General features: G+C 45.0%; 1 protein-coding gene across 2 annotated transcripts in view; it reads right to left on the minus strand.

Annotated features, from left to right (window-relative positions):
• The window catches only part of LOC147906246 (uncharacterized), a 45477-nt gene that overhangs the window by 19215 nt on the left and 4144 nt on the right, over positions 1–22118 (minus strand). For both annotated transcript variants that reach the window (XM_087383747.1, XM_087383740.1), the window contains exon 3: positions 12–99. In XM_087383747.1, coding sequence (XP_087239873.1) covers positions 12–99 — 88 coding nt within the window. The remainder of the gene's footprint in view (positions 1–11; positions 100–22118) is intronic.

Here is a 22118-nt window from a genome sequence, read left to right on the forward strand (position 1 = left end):
AACAGGGTTACCTTTTATGGGGCTCCTCCTTTCATTGCTATGGTACAAAAAGTAGCCTCCTATGGTCGCCGTTAGAGCTCCAAATCCCAAAGCTAGAAACTGCACATTTTATCATGGCGCCCCCTTTAGGGCTCTTATCCCAGCATATCTTCAATACATATCACCTAAACCTCTGTAAAACATTAAAGGCACAGGCAAAGATCTCAAGCTTTCTCCGGTTTGCTTCAGTATGATCGCTGGAAGAATTAGAACTTTGAAGCACAAGGAGTCCAAGAATTCAAGGGGTTTCAAACCTAGAGTATTTTCGCAAAAGCCTTAGAATCTTAAAAACCCTGTGAGTTTTGAAGTTTAAAGCCTATAATATAGTGATCATAGCATGCTTTGCAAGAGCTGCATACATTTGTGACTTGGTATGACACAAATTGCAGATGACATTGAACAAGGCACTCAAGACTCCAACATGATGAAATTTTCACCGATGATTCATAAAAAATAACTTGAAATGACTTCAAGATTCAATCATTCAAGGACTCACACACCAACTTAAAAGGTATTACAAACTTTGAATTGCAAGTTGCATGGTCACTCAAGCCTTCACGCTAGGTTAAACAGCTGGCTGTCAAAAGATCCTCTTTGTAGTAAAGAGCAAGAGGAAAGGATCACACACAATACAACCTTTTTTTTTCAGAGAAAATAACGTTCTATCGATGCTTTAAAAACAAAACATACAAATCAGTAATCTGTGCAGCACTGATCGTGAAAGCAAAGAACAAAAAAAAAGAAACTGGCTGTCAACCAACCTGTTCACAGAGAACCCAGCTCACTGCCTAGTAGATGTACCTAGACGCACTTGAAGAAAAAGGGTGTCAATCCATTCTCACCTGGGCACTCCTACAAAGGGAGGCCTTAAGGGCTTGTAAGAACTCCTCATCAATGAACGTTGCATCCTCCTACCTGCTCATGTTGGGAGAGATCACTGGAGGAGCACACACAATAACACTAAAGATCTAGCCAGCAAAGGGATGACATATACATGAGTGTGTGAGAAGGGTAAAGCAACAAGACTAGTCTAGACCTCTAAAGCCACAAAATCTCACACAAATCGAGGACTGTGTGAGAAGAACATGCAAAAAGCCTAGTCTAATCTTGTGTAGACACAAATTAGGGTTTTCACAACCCTAGATGACATGGAAGTGCCAGGCAGCCATTAAATTCATAAGCTGCCCTAACTCAGTTTACCTAATGGTAGACTTTAAGAACAACCACTAGGTGGCTCGAAATAGCATCAGTAGTATGAAAATATGAGCATTAAGTTCTATATGCTGCAGCCCCAATATGTCTACACATGATTCAAATTTGTTACCCCCTGATGCATTTGTAAAATACAAGCAACCAGTTGATTAATGGGGAAGAAATGAGATCCGCTTCCTATGCTGAAACCTTTTCTCATGAAATGAAACTCAGCATTAACTTCTACCCGTAATAGTTTGACATATCCAATGTGCCATGCTTGAAATATAACCATATAGAAGAAATTGTACACAACTATGTCCGTGTGTAGCAACATCCAATCTAATCCCCTAGGTTCATCAAATGTATGAATGTCACATGCCCGTGTCTACATGCAGTATGGTCATACTACCTGCCTAGCCATGCAATTGATTAGGCCAATAAATGAAGTCCTAGAGCTGCCATATGAAAGGGATCAAGCCAAACAGGAATCGTCGCCCTCCCTAGTTCTGGTCGGCCAGCTATTTGGTTGATCATCTATCACAGGGATGTGGTGGTGATGGTGAAGTGTCCAAACTAATTGTCACTGAATTTAGCCTAGGGTGCCAAGCTAGGGGCCTTAGTTAATGCCCAAAAGGTACCTATGATTTCACGTGCAATAAGTGCAACTCCTAGTGCTATTAGAGTGGTTCCAGTTTCTAAGGTCATCGGTTTGGTTCAGTGGGGTCATCCTTTAAAAATTGACCCCCTAGAGATCCTACAAACTAGGGTCATTGGTTCCCAAGCATTAGGGTCATGGTTTGCCAACTGACCCCCCTAGGGGCATTAAATTCCCACGCCTCATTTGCCTTGTGTCTGTGTGTGGAGCTTGTGTGGCCTCTCTGCTTGCCTTGTGGCACCTGAGTGTCATCTCTGGAAGTCCTTGGAAGGCCCTAGAGCCCTTCCTTTCCTTTCCATGCTGTTTTGAGTCATCTCCCCTACCAGAAGTTCCTCATTCTGAAGATAGCGGATTCTGCAGCCTCCCTCTTGCTGGCTGAAGTCGATTTTGGAGTTTTCTTCGCGACAGTTCTCCTCCCCTTGGTGCTTCTTGCTGCTGGCATGCTTCCTGGACCTGGACGCCTACATTCTGGGCCATTTCTGGAAGTTTTCTTGACTTTCTTCGCGACAAAAGTCTTCCTTTCTTGCATCTAAGGCCATATTCTTGGACGCCTCACTTCTAGCTCCTGTCCGGTGCAAGGCGCACTGAGATCTGAGGTGTTTGTTGGCTGGAATCCTCTTTCTGGTGGACGCAATCATGGCGGATCTGTTATAGCTTGCTGGACCCCCTCTTTCTTGATCTTTTCTGGTGCTAGAAGTCAATCATGGGCAGCTCTCTCCTACCAAAGTCTGCTGTCTGCTGTTCAACCATTCTCTGGGGCTGTTTCGGGCTGAAACAGGCTCTTTCTGTTGGTTGGATTCTTATCTTCTCCTTCTGCTCTATGCTACTATCATTTTTGCTGAGATTCTGCAAGGTTGGATGCCCTGCCATTGGCCTGGGAGAGGATTGGGGTATTCTTCCCGGGGGTGTAGTGGCAAGCCTTGGGCTCAGTAACGGCTTTCATCTATGTGGATACATTGTTGGCATGCTGTCGGGTTGTTGTACTTGTGTTATGCATCGCTATTGAAGGGAACCAAGAGAATAGCAGTGGTTCCGTTGCCTGGACCCTCATTAAACCATCCAGAGGAGTCCCTGGGCAGCTTGGGTAGAGAAAGCATTTGCTGATTTTTTTTGGTACAGCCACCCATTGTCTTGGATATGGAGCATATAAGGCTTGACAATGAAGTCTGAGCCAGAGCAGCAGGATAAGGGGAGCACACCCCGGAATAAGAGTGCAATATGCATTCCATGAAGGCCAGCATATTCAGGTTGATGCATTGGGGCAGCCAGCTCCACAAGTGCATAATCCTGTGGGTACAGTTGCATTGGGTGCAGACCCAAGTGTACAGCCAAATGCTATGGCAGTGGTGCAAGATCAGATGGCTTCTGTGTTCCAAGTTTTCACTCAAAGTTTTGCTGAGATTGTGCAGAATCCAGATTTGATGCCAAGGGCAAAGGCACAGCCCATTCAGGGTCCACAAATGCATGTGGGACAGCCACTACCAGAGCCACAAACACCAGTGGTACAGCCACTTGCAGTGCCACACAGGCAGGGACCAAATGGGAATGAGCATGGTAGCAATGCTCAGAATGTGCAACAAGGGCAGCAAGCCCAACCACAGTATGTGGTTCACCCAACTCACTTTGGAGGAGGATCTATATTTCAGGCCATGACCTCACAGCCAGCCCCAAATTCTTTGTATGCTAATGTGGGGATACAGCCTAGAATGCAGAGAGGCAGTCCCATGGTGTCTCACACTCAGGCAGTACCACCTATGCCACCAAATCCAGCTGTGGGGGGTGTTCTTCACGCTCCAGAAGGACCCCAAGGACATTTGCAGCCCTCTGGCTATGATCATCTGGAACTCAGGCTTAAGATGAAGGATTACAAGGAGGGGGGGGCAGCAGTGAAGTTTGAGACCTTCAATGGACACGCAGATAGGATGAAGGCTCTTACTTTTTTGCGACAATTTGACTTGGCTTTTGCTGGAGGTTACTTCAGAGATTCCTCGAAAATCAGGAAGGCAGCCACATTCCTTAAGGGTAATGCGATGCAGTGGTGGTCTAGCCTTCTTCTTCAGGGTTGAATTTTAGAAGGTATTCTCGGCCACATGGCTCACCACTACTTTTGAAGTGGATGTCATGACTCAGTGGCATAACTTGAATGCTAGGGAATGCAAGAATCTAGAAGACTACAACAAGAAGTTTTGGGATGCACTTCTACTTGTGAACTCTTACAGAACAGTCCCCTTTTCAAAGCAGGTTGAAAAGTATTGTTGTGGTCTTCCTAAAGAGCTGATGGACTATTGTACTAAGACACACATTTCCAGCATGTCACAGTTGATAGAGAATGCCAACACAGCTTACTCACTTATGCAGGGCAAAGTCTCTGGCTTCAAAAGCAACTTTAAGGAGGAGCCAAAGAAACCACAGCAAGCTGGAAAAGTACCTCTCAAATCAAAGTTTGTGGCAGGTCAAAGAAGAAAACAGCAGCCCTCTTCTCTCACTCTTGAAGAGAGGAATAAATTGTTTGCTGAAGGGAAGTGTTTTCTCTGCAAAGAGTCAGGTCATAGGGCAGTAGATTGTCCTAACAAAAAGAGAACTTGCAGCAACTCGGGCTGACTCTAATCAAGGCACAAAAGAGGACCCTAGAGGCAACAAACCCAAGCCAAGTGCTGGCCACATTCCTGATATCTTTGGGGGTGAGCATGATGAGAAGCAAACGGAGATGTGCAGAGCATGGGGCAAGCTACGGGATCAGCATTGTTTGTTCTTTGATTCAGGGGTCAAAGCAAATTTCATAACTCCTGAACTTGTAGCTCAGTTGGGTCTTCGGCCAGAGGACATTGGCCCTCTTTGTGAGGCCAACATGGCTAATCCGGAGTTCAGTACCCCTGTCACTCCTATCATAGGGAAGCTACAGATTCACATTCAAGGATATGTGGACTATGAGGATTTGTATGTGATGCCTTTACCTGAGTTTGATGTTTTGCTCGGGATGCCTTGGATATACCGTGTTCATGCTATCATTGATACACATGATAAGACGCTTACCTTGACTTATAGGGGTAAAACCCAATTCATAGATGTAAACTCGAAAGGGGGATCAGTCCCAATTGTATCCGCTTCGGCGATTTCTTCTATAATGAAAAAGCATCTTTCAGCGTATTTGATATTTGTAAAAGAAAAAGAACCAGTAGAGGATGAATCTAATTTCTCCAAGCTGAAAAAACAGCAAACTGAGTTTTTATTTCAGTTTCAAGATTGTTTCTCTAATGAACTCCCGAAGGAGTTACCTCCTGAGAGGTCAAAAGATCATACCATTGATATCATTCCTGGCAATTCTCCACCGAACCGACCACCATACAGGGTGAGTACCGCACAGCAAGAGGAGATCATGTCTCAGGTGAATGAATTGTTACAGAAGGGGCTGATTCGGCCAAGCTCTTCTCCATATAGTTCTCTCGTCCTACTTGTGCAGAAGAAGGATGGATCTTGGAGAATGTCTATTGACTACAGGGCTTTGAATAAGATCTCTATCAAGAATCGATTTTCCTAATTCCACGCATTGATGACATCTTGGATCAATTAGAGGGATCAGACATCTTCAGTCGCATTGACTTGAAGAGTGGTTACCATCAAATACGAATCAGGCCCGAAGATGTACATAAGATTGCCTTCAGAACCACTTTTGGGCTTTATGAGTTGCTTGTCATGCCATTTGGTTTGACTAATGCTCCTGCGACCTTTAATCGCATGATGGATCACATTTTCAGAGAGCACAGGAAGTTTGTGGGTACATTCTTTGATGGCATTATTGTGCACTCGAAAGATGAAGAGGAGCATAGGCAACACTTGGCAGTTGTATTTGCAGAGCTCAGGAAACACAAGTTGCTGGTCAACACTAAAAAGAGTAAGTTCTTCATGCCAGAGATACATTTCCTAGGACACATCATCTCACGAGATGGAGTCAGGAGGGACCCTACCAAGATAGAGGCAATCAAGAATTGGCCTCCATTGAAGAACCTACATGAAGTCCGTAGTTTTCTTGGCTTGTGTTCATACACAGGCGCTTCATTCGCTATTTTGTTGAGATAGGTTCACCCTTACATGCTTTGCAGAAGAAGGCAGTGCCTTTCCGTTGGGGGAAGAAAGAAATTGCAGCATTCAATGAGCTGAAAGAAAAGCTATGCTCTGATCCTGTCATATGTCACTCTCTATCAGTAGAGGCACTTGGTGGTTTGATTTACCTATGCCATACGAGACCTGATCTATAGTATGTTGTCTCACAGTTGAGCAGATATATGCACATCTATGCACCATTGGCATGCCTTGAAGCGTGTTTTCAGATATCTCAAAGGCACTCAGCATTTAGGCCTTCTTTATGGGGCTGATACTTCACTTGTCATGCACGGATTCACTGTTAGTGATTGGGCTGGTTGTTTTGACACTCGTGTGTCACATAGTGGCAATTGTTTTATGCTTGGTACTACATGTGTTTCTTGATTCCAAGAAGCACAATACAGTTGCTACTTCTTGCTGTTAAGCTGAGTACAAAGCAGCTTTTACAGCTACACTGGAGTGTGTTTGGCTCCGGAAGCTACTTGCAGATCTTTGTGCATGTCAGACTGCTCCTACCGTCATCTTCACTCATAGTCAGAGTGCTTTGGCTGTTGCACGGAATCCAGTTTTCCATGCTCGCACAAAGCACATTGAGATTCACTATCACGATGTCAGAGAGCGATTATCAGTAGGTGATATTGAGTTGTCTTATGTTCCCACTGAAGACAACTTGGCAGATCTTTTTACGAAGGCTCTACCTCGACCTTAGTTTAAGGCTTTTCGGCAAGCTTTGAACTTAGTACCTTTTGTAACTTGATCTGTTGTACTCTATACAATCATAGGTTGCTATATCCCTATGGAACGAACATGTGCAACCATGACACTAGATATTTACGTGTCCTAAGCCATGTCCAAGATACTTAAGCCCATACCGTGGAGGGGGGTTTGTAGGCCATCTCATAGGCTATCCATAGATGCCACTTATACCTTGGTATGTGCCTTGTAGGCCTAGTTATAGTCAGTTAGGACTATAGTACAGTTAGTTTATGTACCATCTAGGTCAATTAGGGCATTTAGCCCTAGGGTTTTGTTATGTTGGCTCTCCCTTGAGCCTCCACACTTCAGTTTTGCAGCAATTGTTGGATATACCATAGTCAAAGAGTATGTTAGTGTGTAGTACTAGGTGATCTAGTACTAGTTTATATGTGTGAGTCTTGTGTGAGTGCCACGTGTCATCATGGGACTCATCCCATATGCACTAGGTGCTAGAGTGTGTGTGAGTAGCCTACATAAGGCTTGTACTTCACTTGTCTTGTTGGCAGTAGTATCATTTTCCACAGCCTCCTATAAGGATGTGGGGAATGGCACTATTGCCATTCTCGAGAACCTCATAGGAGGTTCATGGGAATGGCACCACTTCCATTATCTCTTTGTAGTGGGCATAAACAATGGGTAGCAAAGTAACATACTACCTCCCATATGCACTAGGTGCTAGAGTGTGTGGGAGTAGCCTACATAAGGCTTGTACTTCACTTCTCTTGTCATACTTGATGAATGAATGAGAACCTTTTCATTATGTCTTCATTTGTGCATCATTTCCTCACACCCTAACCTTCTCTCTCTCTCTCTCTCTCTCTCTCTCTCTCTCTCTCCACCATGTTTCTAACAGTAATCTATTACATCTCCTCGTTTTTCTCCTTCTTGCTTCCATTTTTGAGCTTCCATTGCTTCCAACACCCTATAGTCAGGACAATCAGAAAGAGCTGTAGACAAGCATCGCAACAGGAACCTAGTCTTCACAGAAGGTGATTGGGTGTTGCTGCGTTTTCTTAAGGCAGGCCTTAGGAGCAAGAAAGGGAAGGTAAAGTTGTACACCAAGCTGGATATGAGGTACTACGGCCCCTTTCAAGTTCTTGAGAAGATCAATGAGGTAGCTTACAGGCTCAAGTTACCTGAGCAGTGGACCATCCACAATGCTTTCCATATTAGCTTGTTGAAGCCTTTTCATGGAGAAGTGCCACACAATATGCCAGTTGAAGAGCAACCTGAAGTTGATGAGCAAGATGAGGTCTTGATTCCTGGGCGGATTGCAGAGCACAAGTCTAGAGCATTACCAGATGCACATGGAGGGGGTAGCACCTCCGCACCCACATTGCAAACAGGCTCATAGAATATCTAGAGGTCGCTTAGTGACACTGCGGTTTCACCCGAGGCACTGATGCCAAGAGTGCTTCTGTCCTGAGACTTCTATGATGAGTGATCATGACAATCCAGTTGGTTGATACACTACCATACGGATGGATCTACAGTCTTGATGTATGTACATTGTATTTTTAGTACCTCATGTGATGTACTATGGATTATGGGCTGTTTATGCCTATTGTGACACCCTTTTCTATTTGCTGTAATTTTGGGACAGCAAACAAGATAGTTTGTTGTTTCAAGAGGGGCGTATGTCACGGGGAGGTGATGGTGAGTGTCCAAACTAACTGTCGCTGACTTTAGCCTACAAAGCTAGGGGCCTTAGTTAATGCCCAAAAGGTACCTATGATTTCATGTGCAATAAGTGCAACTCCTAGTGCTATTAGAGTGGTTCCAGTTTTTGAGGTCATTGGTTTGGTTCAGTGGTGTCAACCTTAAAAAATTGACCCCCTAGAGATCCTACAAACTAGGGTCATTGGTTCCCAAGCATTAGGGTCATGGTTTGTCAACTGACCCCCCTAGGGGCATTAAATTCCCACGCCTCATTTGCCTTGTGTCTGTGTGTGGAGCTTGTGTGGCCTCTCTGCTTGACTTGTGGCACCTGGGTGTCACCTCTGGAAGTCCCTGGAGCCCTTCCTTTCCTTTCCATCCTGTTTTGAGTCTTCTCCCCTACCAGAAGTTCCTCATTCTGAAGATGGCGGATTTCTGCAGCCTCCCTCTGGCTGGCTGAAGTCGATTTTGGAGTTTTCTTCGCAACAGTTCTCCCCCCCTTGGTGCTCCCTGCTGCTACTGGCTTGCTTCCTGGACCTAGACGCCTCCATTCTGGGCCATTTCTAGAGGTTTTCTTGACTTTCTTCGCGACAAAAGTCTTCCTTTCTTGCATCTAAGGCCATATTCTTGGACGCTTCACTTCTAGCTCCTGTCTGGTGCAAGGCGCACTGAGATCTGAGGTGTTTGTGGGCTGGAATCCTCTTTCTGGTGGACGCAATCATGGCGGATCTGTTACAGCTTGCTGGACCCCCTCTTTCTTGATCTTTTCTGGTGCTAGAAGTCAATCATGGGCAGCTCTCTCCTACCAGAGTCTGCTGTCTGCTGTTCAACCATTCTCTGGGGCTGTTTCGGGCTGAAACAGGCTCTTTTTGTTGGTTGGATTCTTATCTTCTCCTTCCGCTCTATGCTACTGTCATTCTTGCTGAGATTCTGCAAGGTTGGATGCCCTGCCATTGGCTTGGGAGAGGATTGGGGCACTTGTTGTGATACTCTCTTCCTGGGGGTGCAGTGGCAAGCCTTGGGCTCAGTAACGGCTTTGATCTATGTGGATGCATTGCTTGGCATGTTGTCGGGTTGTTCTACTTGTGTTATGCATGGCTATTGAAGGGAACCAAGAGAATAGCACTGGGAGTTGTTCACGGGCACAGCCACGGGTTGGCATTGTACTGGGTTGCACCTGCGGGTGAGCTCTTGAAGGGAGTCCCTTGTATTTGAGCTAACCAGTAATTAAATAAATACCACAAGGGGTGCAAAGTGTTGGGGCCAACATGTGTCACATTGCATGCGTTTGAATAGGGGCATTCTAGCCTCCCTTGTTTCAAATGGTTCAGTGATGCTATGCTGTGAAGTTATATGCTCTAAGTTCTGCTTGTGGGCAATGGCAATGGTTCAAGTTGGCTGTATTTCAGATTTGTGAGATAATAGTGTCAGTTACACTTCCCTTTGTTAGTCAAAGGCCGGTTACATCATCTATATGCCCAATTGGGCTTCTAAAGGGCTTGGTCGGACAGCAAAGGAAAGGAAGGTGGCACTTTTATGACAAAAGGTGACTCCGAAATCAATGACACATACCTTACAAGACTCGAATATATACAATCTTAGAAATTTATTTCCAAAAAAATGAATGAGAGTGAGTGGAGGGGAAGAGAAAGAAAAAGAGAAAGAGAAGAAGGGAGTTTAGAAGAGGTATGAAATGATGCTAGAAGTAAATAGAAAATAACCTACTAAGCTATATTTTCATCGGTATCCAAGCATAAGCTGCCATGTGGGTTCAAAAGATTAAGTAAACACCATTGCTTATAAAATCCAACCCATGAACATCTACACAACAAAAAGTAAGAAGAAGTAGAAAAGAAAAGAAGAATAACAAAAAGGAAGAAAGAAAGAATGTCTATTAAAGTCTTCAAAAGACCGAAGGGTCTATGAGACTTAAAAAACCAGATAAAGTGAGCTGAATGGGTGGAGCACGAAGCGGCATCCACACCCAAGACAAATACAAATAGTACTATCTAAGCCCATGGAGAGGATGGGAATTGTGGTATGGTGTCCTTGTGGTGGCAGTCCTCTGTATGTTGTTTGAGGAATCAAGCTCACCAAGCGACGGAGACTCGATAGGAGGGTCTCAGCAGAAGAGGTTCCAGCGTGCTTGGAGCTGTGGCGGCATTTTTACGAGGACGTGAAATTATGGGACTTTTGATTTGCGACTCCCATAATTTGTGCGTGACTGCCTTGAGCCTCTGGGGCACGAGGGTCTAGCCATGGGACGGGACTTGGGGAATTGAAATTATCTAGTGGGCCCTTGGAAATAGTGAATGTGCGCCCAGTTACTAGGTAATTAATTCCTAGGGCCAAAGTGTGCAACATGGGGCCAAAAGAGTGGTGTAATTAAAAAATGCTAATTTTAGCAGAAGACTCCAAAAAGAGCACAGAGCCCTGTTTTTGGGGGTAGAAGTCCAAAATCAGTTCCAGAGGAGCCAGATCATCAGTTGTGAGTGTTGGGGTAAAGGCACATTGCCACCCCTTTATTAAAGATATGACACCTATGACTGTCTTAAGACAGTCATAGGGGGGATATCTTTAATAAAGGGGTGGCAATGTGCCTTTACCCCAACACTCACAACTGATGATCTGGCTCCTCTGGCTTAAGACAGTCATAGGGGGGAAAAACCTAATCCTAATAAAACCTATGAGTTTGTGGTGTGGCTCATCACTTCACACCCGCATGTTTGAAGTCTTCTCTCTCTCTCACTCTCTCCCTCTTGTACTTCTCCCACTTACCTTCTCCCTTCAGCTGGTATCAGAGCCTCACTTCCTCCCTACCCCTACCTACCAGCTCCCTCTACCTCTACCTCCTGCGTCAAGAAAAGTACATTTTTCGAAAAAAAAAAATTATGTACCCTGCAGAGGTACAACAGGTACACAGGTACTCTGCACAAGTACACTGGTACATAAGTACAGCAGGTACATCAGTTTTTTTTGGGAGAAAAAGAGAAGGAGAAAGAGCACTCTGCTCTTCATTCAGGATCATTTTCAGTTCTCAAAACTGTGTTTTTTTGAAAGTACAGCAAGTACCTTCATCTCCCTCGTGCTTGAGGTGACCAGTACCACAGTGTGTGGTTGATTGCACAGTTATCTTGTTTTGGGAAGGTAATGCCTTGATCTTGCAGAGGACTTTTATGCTTTTGCTGAGTGAAATCTCAGCTTTTGGGTGACATTATCAAAGGGCTTTTGCCTGGAAGCTTATGCAGTGTATGCCTTGAGGCAGTGTGGAGCCAGGGAGCCCACATTAGTCTTGTTTCCGCAGTGTATTCAGTGACATTTCTTGCAGGTCACATTTTGTGTACGACACCTTGGAAAATCTCAGTTGAGCCACGCTTCCTGAGAGTTGGGACACTTTCAAGACCACCTTGTCTAATTCGAATGTCACTCTTATATATGCTGATGTAGAGAGCTCTCTCCTCATGGAGGAGATGAGCAGGAAAAATAATGCGGGCAGCAAGTCTTCAAATGCTTTGCAGGTACAGGAAAGAGGCAGGACTCAGCAGAAGGGGAGATCTGCTAGTAAGTCCAAAATCCCGCAGTCAATCCCGTGGTAAAAAGGATATTGAATGCTTTTATTGTGGCAAGAAGGGACATGTGAAGTCTAAGTGCTTCAAGTTTATACGGGATCAGAAAGCCAAGAAGGCTGAAGCAAAGGATGCAGGCAGTGGAAGCAAAGGCAAAGGCAAAGGCAAGGCCAAGGTAGATGACTTGGATGCAGTGAATGTTGCAGCAGAGGACAGTGACAGTGACAGACATGAGGTATTATGTTCTTCTGCTGTAATTGCACACACATTGGTTATTGATGGCCATGACATGCACACCTGGCTCTTGGATTCAGGTGCTTCTTTTCATGTTACTCCTCATAAGGAGTGGTTTACTTCTTACACAGGTACTCATGGAGTTGTTCACCTTGGGAACAACTATGCATGTCAGATTGCAGGGATTGGCAGTATACAGATAGTATTCCCTGATGGACGGTCATTTATGCTTGATGATGTTCGCCATGTGCCGCAAATCAAGAAAAATCTGATTAGCACTGGCTTGTTGGATGACAGTGGTTACCACACCACATTTGGGGATTCCAAATGGGTGATTACTGATGGCCAGGTTGTAGTGGCTGAGGGTTATAAGAGTGATACCTTGTACCCTCTTTATGTTTCCAGTGTGGGTAATCATGTTGTTGCCATAACCGAGCTGCCAAAGGTTTCATTGTGGCATAGCCGGTTGGGACACATGTCTGTTAAAGGAATGCAAGAACTGTCAAGTTTGGGTTATCTGCCGTCTCTTTCTTTTTCAGATTTGCCTACTTGTGATCATTGCATATTTGGCAAGCATTCTGTGACTCCTCATAAGAGGAGAACTCCCCAGAATAGAGCACCGCTTGATCTAGTGCACACTGATTTGTGTGAGATGCCACAGTTATCACTAGGGGGTGCAAAGTATTTCATTACTTTTATTGATGATGCCACACGCAGAGTGTGGGTCTATTTCTTGAAGCATAAAAGCGATGCCTTAGATGCTTTCAAGAAGTTTGTCGCTCAGGTTGAGAATCGGACAGGTCGCAGGCTGAAATGCCTCCGATCCGATAATGGGGGTGAGTATGTGTCACATGCTTTTGTGCAGTTTTGCGAAGCTAAGGGCATCAAACAGGAACTCACAGCCCCTCATAATGCATCTCAAAATGGTGTAAGTGAGCGAATGAATCGAACTATTCAGGAGAAGGTTCGGTGTATGTTGTCTTATGCTGCATTGCCCCATGGCTTTTGGGCAAAAGCCGTGCAAACAGCAGTTCACATTATTAACAGGTCGCCAAACAAGGCTTTGGAGTTGAAAGTGCCAGAGGAGGTGTGGTCTGGCAAGCCACCCTCATTGTATTTGGCTGCGAGTGCTTTGCTCATGTACGCAAAGAACTGCGCACCAAACTGGAGCCAAAGTCTTTCAGATGCATCTTCATGGGTTATGGTGACGAAGGTGAAATGGGGTACAGGTTATGGGATCCCGTTAAACGGAAGATTATACGCAGCAATGATGTCATCTTTAAAGAGGATAGTGTACACAAGGAACCCGTGCAACCTGTGGAATACAGGAGGGTTATTTATGATGATGTTGGACAGCATAGAATGCCCATTTATATGCAGCAGCAGGCTGCTCAGATAACCCTGTTCAAGAGGGTATACAGGCTGAAAATCAGCCAGATAATTTTGCCAATGATGCACCACTGAATATGCCAGCAAATGGGGCTGTAGAACAGCCTGATATGGTGGTACAGCCACCCGTCATGCATGACGAACAGGCTGGACAGCAGCCTAATCCGGAACATTTTGTTAGGAGGAGCACCCGTATACAACGGCCTCCTGCCAGGTTTGTTCCAGGAGCCAATAATGTGGCTGATTTTATTATGCTGACAGATTGTGGTGAGCCTTCCAGCTTCAAGGAAGCTATGGGAAGAACAGAGAAAAGGAAGTGGGAGAAAGCCATGCAATCTGAAATGGACTCCCTACTTCAAAATGATACATGGGACTCGGTGCAGCTACCTGCAGGCAGAAAGGTTTTGCCATGCAAGTGGGTTTACAAAGTCAAAGTGGATTCAAATGCTTTACCGAGGTATAAGGCCAGGTTGGTTGCCAAGGGATTTAAGCAGGAGAAAGGTATTGACTTTGATGAGATCTTTTCCCCTGTAGTCAAGATGACTACTTTGAGAGCAGTGTTAGCTCTTGTTGCTCATGAGGACATGGATTTATGTCAGATGGATGTGAAGACTGCTTTTCTTCACGGAGATCTCCATGATGAGATCTACATGAGTCAGCCAGAGGGATATGCTGTTAAAGGGAAAGAGCAGCTTGTGTGTAAGCTCAAAAGGAGCTTGTATGGACTCAAGCAGGCACCAAGAGAATGGTACAAAAAGTTTGATGCCTTCATGCAGTCCCAAGGGTATCATAGGTGTGAGACCGATCATTGCTTGTACACCAAACGGGCCAAGGATGGCAGTTTGATGCTACTCATTCTATATGTGGATGACATGCTGATTGCCAGTAAATCTCAGCAGGAGATTAGTACTTTGAAGAAACAACTGCATAAGTCTTTTGACATGAAAGACTTGGGTGATGCAAATCATATTCTTGGCATGCGGATTACTCGTGACAGGTCCAAGGGACTTTTGTTTCTGTCACAGAAGCAGTACATTGACAAAGTACTGCAGAGATTTAAAATGGAGGGGGGGAAGTCTATTAGTACCCCGATGCCTCCACATTTAAAACTCAGCAGTAAGGACAGCCCCAGATCAGATGATGATAAGGCTGAAATGGCCAAAGTTCCGTATGCATCTGCAGTTGGTTCTTTGATGTATGCCATGGTTGCCACTCGTCCGGATATTGCTTTTGCGGTGGGAGTCATCAGCAGGTATATGGCAAATCCAGGCAAGCGGCACTGGGAAGCACTGAAAGGTGTCTTGAGGTATCGCAAGGGTACCAAAGACTTGTGCATATGCTATGGTAGGCAGGATGCATTGGTGCATGGTTTTACAGATTCAGACTATGCAGGGAATGCAGATAACCGGAAGTCTACTACCGGTTATATTTTCACATTTGCAGGAGGTGCTATATCATGGGTGTCTCGGTTGCAGAAATGCGTTGCATTGTCAACTACTGAAGCTGAATATGTTGCAGCCACTGAGGCTTGCAAGGAAGCAATATGGCTTACTCAGCTGGTGGGAGATTTGGGCATTACAGGAGATATGCCAGTTTTGCATTGTGATAGTCGGAGTGCTATCATGTTGGCAAAGAATCCGGTCTTTCATCAGAAGACCAAGCACATAGAAGTGAAATATCATTTCATCAGGGAGGTACTGGAAGACAAGCGACTTGAGCTTGTGAAAGTGCATACTGATGATAATCCTGCAGATTTGCTCACTAAGAGCTTGCCTACAGAGCGGTTTGCACATTGCCGCCACATCATCGGATTAGGATGAGACCATTCTTATTTTATGGTCTTGTATACAGTAACTGTATATTGCTGTAATTTCTCCCCTTTAGGCACATTGGCCTTTAGGTGGGAGGTTGTTGGGGTAAAGGCACATTGCCACCCCTTTATTAAAGATATGACACCTATGACTGTCTTAAGACGATCATAGGGGGGAAAAACCTAATCCTAATAAAACCTATGAGTTTGTGGTGTGGCTCATCACTTCACACCCGCATGTTTGAAGTCTTCTCTCTCTCTCACTCTCTCCCTCTTGTACTTCTCCCACTTACCTTCTCCCTTCAGTGAGCTGCCAGAGCCTGCCAGGTGCTGCTAGAGCAAAATCCTCATCTGCCAGGTGCTTCCGGAGCCTGCCAAGGAAAATCGCCATCGGCTAGGGCTAGTTCCAGTGCATCCAGGGCCTACCAGAGGAAATCGCACCTGATCCAGGAGCCTGTTGTAGATTGCGATTTCAGCCAGGATGTCTCTTCCAGATTACGATTTCAGCCACAGGTCTTCCAGGCTGTGCCAGGTGACTACGTCCAGCTCCAGCGCTGTGCCAGGTGTTTCCAGGATGTCCAGGTTGCTACAGAAGATTGCGATTTTGCTTCCAAGCTGTCCACGCTCTTTCGGGTGTTGCTGCTGATTTTGGTAACTTTCCAGGCGTAAGTGTTCACTTCTAAGCTGCTCTTGGGGCTGTGTCAAGGCAGGATCAGCTTTCTCTGCAGGATCTAGGGTTTTCCGGCCCCGGTGACCTTTCTTCTATGGATACTGGGTAGAAGGAGGCTTGTCTTTGCCTGCTTTTGTCGTTTCCTGATTCATTGTTGCTGGCTAGTTATTGCGTTTTCGTTTCTTTCCTCGCGAAGAAAGGTTGATTTATGCTATTGGGCAGTGGCCAAAGAGGCTATAGATTGAGGCAACCTGTTTGGGAGTGTTTTGTCGATTGATTGCACCAGAGTTTGGCTGTTGAAGGCTTTGTTTTGCAATTGTTCAGCCATGTTTGGCTTGTTGGGCACTTGGTTGTCCAATTGCAGGTGTGGCACAGACAATGGATGCTTTTGGGGTCTCCGTTGCATGCTTTGGTTGGCTGAGGACAGGAGGTTGTCTAGTAACTGGATGCCATTCACTGTTTGGAGTTGAGCAAGGAATTACAAGGTGAGTTGGACGGGGAGTTTGCGGGCATTGGTTTGCCTATGGTGCAGCTTTCCAGAGACCTTTGTAATCAGCCGCTTGGCTTCAAATGAATGTTAAATAAATACCGCAAGGGGCGCCAACATTTGGGCCCAATCGGGTCCTTGATTCTGAGTAGGAGTGAAACCTTACTCGTAAAAGACAGCAGAGACATTATCATTTCTCTCCCTCTCTCCCTCTCTCAACAGAGACACTAGGGCCCAGGACAACAGTCGGGCTGGACCCCCCCGAAGGATTTTATTACTTGAGAGAAGAAGGAATACATGAGTTCAGTGTGGAAGCTGCTCATACAAAATTCAAACGTGAATTTCAATTACATGAGCTCTCAGGCTCCCCTTCTTGGCTTATCCTGGGTAGATAATCCATAAGATCTCCCTCTGCCAATTGAATGCCTCTCTAGAAAACACATCATTTTTGCAATGACATTTTATAATACTTAGAGACATGAGCTTGATTCTTAACACTCCCCCTCAGGTTGAAGTGCTCAAACAGTGGCCAATCCCTTCCACATTCGCCCAGCTAAGAGGCTTTCTAGGCTTGGCATCATTTTATAGAAGATTCATCACCATTATGCTAAAAGAGCAGCTGCACTTACTGATTTCCTCAAAAAGGGAGCTTTTGCGTGGGACCCTGCTGCTCAATCAGCCATTAATGACCTCAAGCAAACACTTATGTCAGCCCCAATCTTAACATGCCCTCATTTTTCAAAGCCATTCCTAGTAGAGGCAGATGCAAGTGGAAAGGGTATTGGAGCTGTTGTCAAGCAAGGCCATGGAGTAATTGCGTATGAGAGCACAAAACTGAGTGAAAAGGAGTCTATCTTCCCCACCCATGATAAGAAAATGCTTGCTATCATTCACGTATCAAGAAATGGCATCATAATTTTAATGGCAGCCATTTTAAGGTAAAGGCGGACCATAGGTCATTGAGGTATTTTTTATCTCAAAGTACTCTTACTCCTAGGCAAAGAAGATCGTTGGAGCTTGGTCAAGGGTATGACTTTGACATTGAGTATAAAAAGGGCAAACAGAATGTGGTAGCTGATGCTCTATCAAGGCTATGGTCATGTCAGTGCCATGCAGTCTCTACTATTTACAAGGATTCGATAGAAGTATTCCAGATTTATTGAGCTGAGCTGAAGGGTTCCCTACTCATGGCAGACCAGAGTACCTATTGTCTATTCTTTTCAGTCTGCTGTATCATTGGGGGACAAAATTTTTGTAAGCAGGAGGGGATTGTAACAGTAGTCAACTCTATGGTTAGCAGTCAGCCACTTAAATGGGCCAAGTTAGCTGTAAAATGGGGGTCCCATTCATTGTAAATACTCTAGTTTTCTCTTGTACTTTTAATAAAGGTTCTAAGTGTAATTGTAGGCTTGCCATGTGGCAGCCTGATGTACTAATCCCATAAACATATGTGTGCTCGCCTTTCCTTAAAATATATAAAGGGGCTCACTCATTCTACACTAATGCAAAGTACACTCATTCCTTTCATTGTTCCTAACCTTCAGCCTACCAGCTGCTAATGCCAAGAAGGACACCTTCAAGCTTTTAGCTTGCCAGCCACATGAGAGCTGTTGGATCTCATGCCCTCTTCCTGTAGGTTTAGCTAACCCTACCTTTGCTAGAATTTCTGATTTTACTGCTATTACTGCTAAAATGGACCCTAAATCTAGTGGTAGTTAGCACTTATAGTGTAGGCCGTGTTTCAACTTCCAATGCCCATGGTCCCACCTAAAGGCCAATGTGCCTAAAGGGGAGAAAAGAATAAAAATTACAGCAATATACAGTTACTGTATACAAGACCATAAAATAAGAATGGTCTCATCCTAATCCCATGATGTGGCGGCAATGTGCAAACCGCTCTGTAGGCAAGCTCTTAGTGAGCAAATCTGCAGGATTATCATCAGTATGCACCTTCACAAGCTCAAGTCGCTTGTCTTCCAGTACCTCCCTGATGAAATGGTATTTCACATCTATGTGCTTGGTCTTCTAATGAAAGACCGGATTCTTTGCCAACATGATAGCACTCTAACTATCACAATGCAAAACTGGCATATCTCCTGTAATGCCCAAATCTCCCACCAGCCGAGTAAGCCATATTGCTTCCTTGCAAGCCTCAGTCACTCTGACTATCACAATGCAAAACTGGCATATCTCCTGTAATGCCCAAATCTCCCACCAGCCGAGTAAGCCATATTGCTTCCTTGCAAGCCTCAGTGGCTGCAACATATTCAGCTTCAGTGGTTGACAGTGCAATGCATTTCTGCAACCGAGACACCCATGATATAGCACCTCCTGCAAATGTGAAAATATAACCGGTAGTAGACTTCCGGTTATCTGCATTCCCTGCATAGTCTGAATCTGTAAAACCATGCACCAACTTGCCTGCCATAGCATATGCACAAGTCTTTGGTACCCTTGAGATACCTCAAAACGCCTTTCACTGCTTCCCAGTGCCGCTTGCCTAGATTTGCCATATACCTGCTGATGACTCCCACCGCAAAAGCAATATCCGGACGAGTGGCAACCATGGCATACATTAAAGAACCAACTGCAGATGCATACGGAACCTTGGCCATTTCAACCTTATCATCATCTAATCTGGGGCTGTCCTTACTGCTGAGTTTTAAATGTGGAGGCAACGGGGTACTAATAGACTTCCCCCCCTCCATTTTAAACCTCTGCAGTACTTTGTCAATGTACTCCTTCTATGACAGAAACAAAAGTCCCTTGGACCTGTCACGAATAATCCGCATACCAAGAATATGGTTTGCATCACCTAAGTCTTTCATGTCAAAAGACTTATGCAGTTGTTTCTTCAAAGCACTAATCTCCTGCTGAGATTTGCTGGCAATCAGCATGTCATCCACATATAGAATGAGTAGCATCAAACTGCCATCCTTTGCCCGTTTGGTGTACAAGCAGTGATCGGTCTCACACCTATGATACCCTTGGGACTGCATGAAGGCATCAAACTTTTTGTACCATTCTCTTGGCGCCTGCTTGAGTCCATACAAGCTTCTCTTGAGCTTACACACAAGCTGCTCTTTCCCTTTAACAGCATATCCCTCTGGCTGACTCATGTAGATCTCATCCTAAAGATCTCCGTGAAGAAAAGCAGTCTTCACATCCATCTGACATAAATCCATGTCCTCATGAGCAACAAGAGCTAACACTGCTCTCAAAGTGTCATCTTGACTACAGGGGAAAAGATTTCATCAAAGTCAATGCCCTTCTCCTGCTTAAATCCCTTGGCAACCAACCTGGCCTTATACCTCGGTAAAGCATTTGAATCCACTTTGACTTTGTAAACCCACTTGCATGGCAAAACCTTTCTGCCTGCAGGTAGCTGCACCGAGTCCCATGTATCATTTTGAAGTAGGGAGTCCATTTCTGATTGCATGGCTTTCTCCCACTTCCTTTTCTATGTTCTTCCCATAGCTTCCTTGAAGCTGGAAGGCTCACCACAATCTGTCAGCATGATAAAATCAGCCACATTATTGGCTCCTGGAACAAACCTGTCAGGAGGCCGTTGTACACGGGTGCTCCTCCTAACAAAATGTTCCGGATTAGGCTGCTATCTAGCCTGTTCGTCATGCATGACGGGTGGCTGTACCACCATATTTGGCTGTTCTACAGCCCCATTTGCTGGCATATCCAGTGGTGCATCATTGGCAAAATTGTCTGGCTGATTTTCAGCCTGTATACCCTCTTGAACAGGGTTATCTACAGCAGCCTGCTGCTCCATATTAATGGGCATTCTTTGCTGTCCGACATCATCATAAACAACCCTCCTGTATTCCACAGGTTGCACGGGTTCTTTGTGTACACTATCCTCTTTAAAGATGACGTCATTGCTGCGTATAATCTTCCGTTTAACGGGATCCCATAACCTGTACCCCATTTCACCTTCGTCACCATAACCCATGAAGATGCATCTGAAAGACTTTGGCTCCAGTTTGGTGCGCAGTTCTTTGCGTATATGAGCAAAGCACTCGCAGCCAAACACACGTAAGTGCTTATATGAAGGTGGCTTGCCAGACCACGCCTCCTCTGGCACTTTCAACTCCAAAGCCTTGTTCGGCGACCTGTTAATTAGGTGAACTGCTGTTTGCACGGCTTCTGCCCAAAAGCCATGGGGCAATGCAACATAAGACAACATACATCGAACCTTCTCCTGAATAGTTCGATTCATCCGCTCACTCACACCATTTTGAGATGCATTATGAGGGGCTGTGAGTTCTTGTTTAATGCCCTTAGCTTCGCAAAACTGTACAAAAGCATGTGACACATACTCACCCCCATTATCGGATCTGAGGCATTTCAGCCTGCGTCCTGTCCGATTCTCAACCTGAGCGACAAACTTCTTGAAAGCATCTAAGGCATCGCTCTTATGCTTCAAGAATTAGACCCACACTTTGCGTGTGGCATCATCAATAAAAGTAATGAAATACTTTGCACCCCCTAGTGATAGCTGTGGCATCTCACACAAATCAGTGTGCACTAGATCAAGCGGTGCTCTATTTTGGGGAGTTCTCCTCTTATGAGGAGTCATAGAATGCTTGCCAAATATGCAATGATCACAAGTAGGCAAATCTGAAAATGAAAGAGACGGCAGATAACCCAAACGTGACAGTTCTTGCATTCCTTTAACGGACATGTGTCCCAACCGGCTATGCCACAATGAAACCTTTTGGCAGCTCGGTTATGGCAACAACATGATTACCTACACTGGAAACATAAAGAGGGTACAAGGTATCACTCTTATAACCCTCAGCCACTACACCCTGGCCATCAGTAATCACCCATTTGCAAAAATGTGGTGTGGTAACCACTGTCATCCAACAAGCCAGTGCTAATCAGATTTTTCTTGATTTGCGGCACATGGCGAACACCATCAAGCATAAATATGCGTCCATCAGGGAATACTATCTGTATACTGCCAATCCCTGCAATCTGACATGCATAGTTGTTCCCAAGGTGAACAACTCCATGAGTACATGTGTAGTAAGTAAACCACTCCCTATGAGGAGTAACATGAAAAGAAGCACCTGAATCAAGAGCCACGTGTGCATGTCATGGCCATCAATAACCAATGTATGTGCAATTACAGCAGAAGAGCATAAAACATCATGTCTGTCACTGTCACTGTCCTCTGCTGCAACATTCACTGCATCCAAGTCATCTGCCTTGGCCTTGCCCTTGCCTTTGCTTTCACTGCCTGCATCCTTTGTCTCAGCCTTCTTGGCTTTCTGATCCCGTATAAACTTGAAGCACTTAGACTTCACATGTCCCTTCTTGCCACAGTAAAGGCATTCAATATCCTTTTTGCCACGGGACTGACTGCGGGATTTGGACTTGCCAGCAGATCTCCCCTTCTGCTGAGTCCTACCTCTTTCCTGTACCTGCAAAGCATTGGAAGACTTGCTGCCCATATTATTCTTCCTGCTCATCTCCTCCATAAGGAGAGAGCTCTCCACATCAGCATACATAAGAGTGACATTTGAATTAGACAGGGTGGTCTT

The sequence above is a fragment of the Dipteris shenzhenensis genome, chromosome 1 (assembly GCF_047967505.1).
Source record: "Dipteris shenzhenensis isolate YYH24624 ecotype China chromosome 1, Dip_SZ_1.0, whole genome shotgun sequence".
In the NCBI taxonomy this organism is placed as follows: Eukaryota; Viridiplantae; Streptophyta; class Polypodiopsida; order Gleicheniales; family Dipteridaceae; genus Dipteris; species Dipteris shenzhenensis.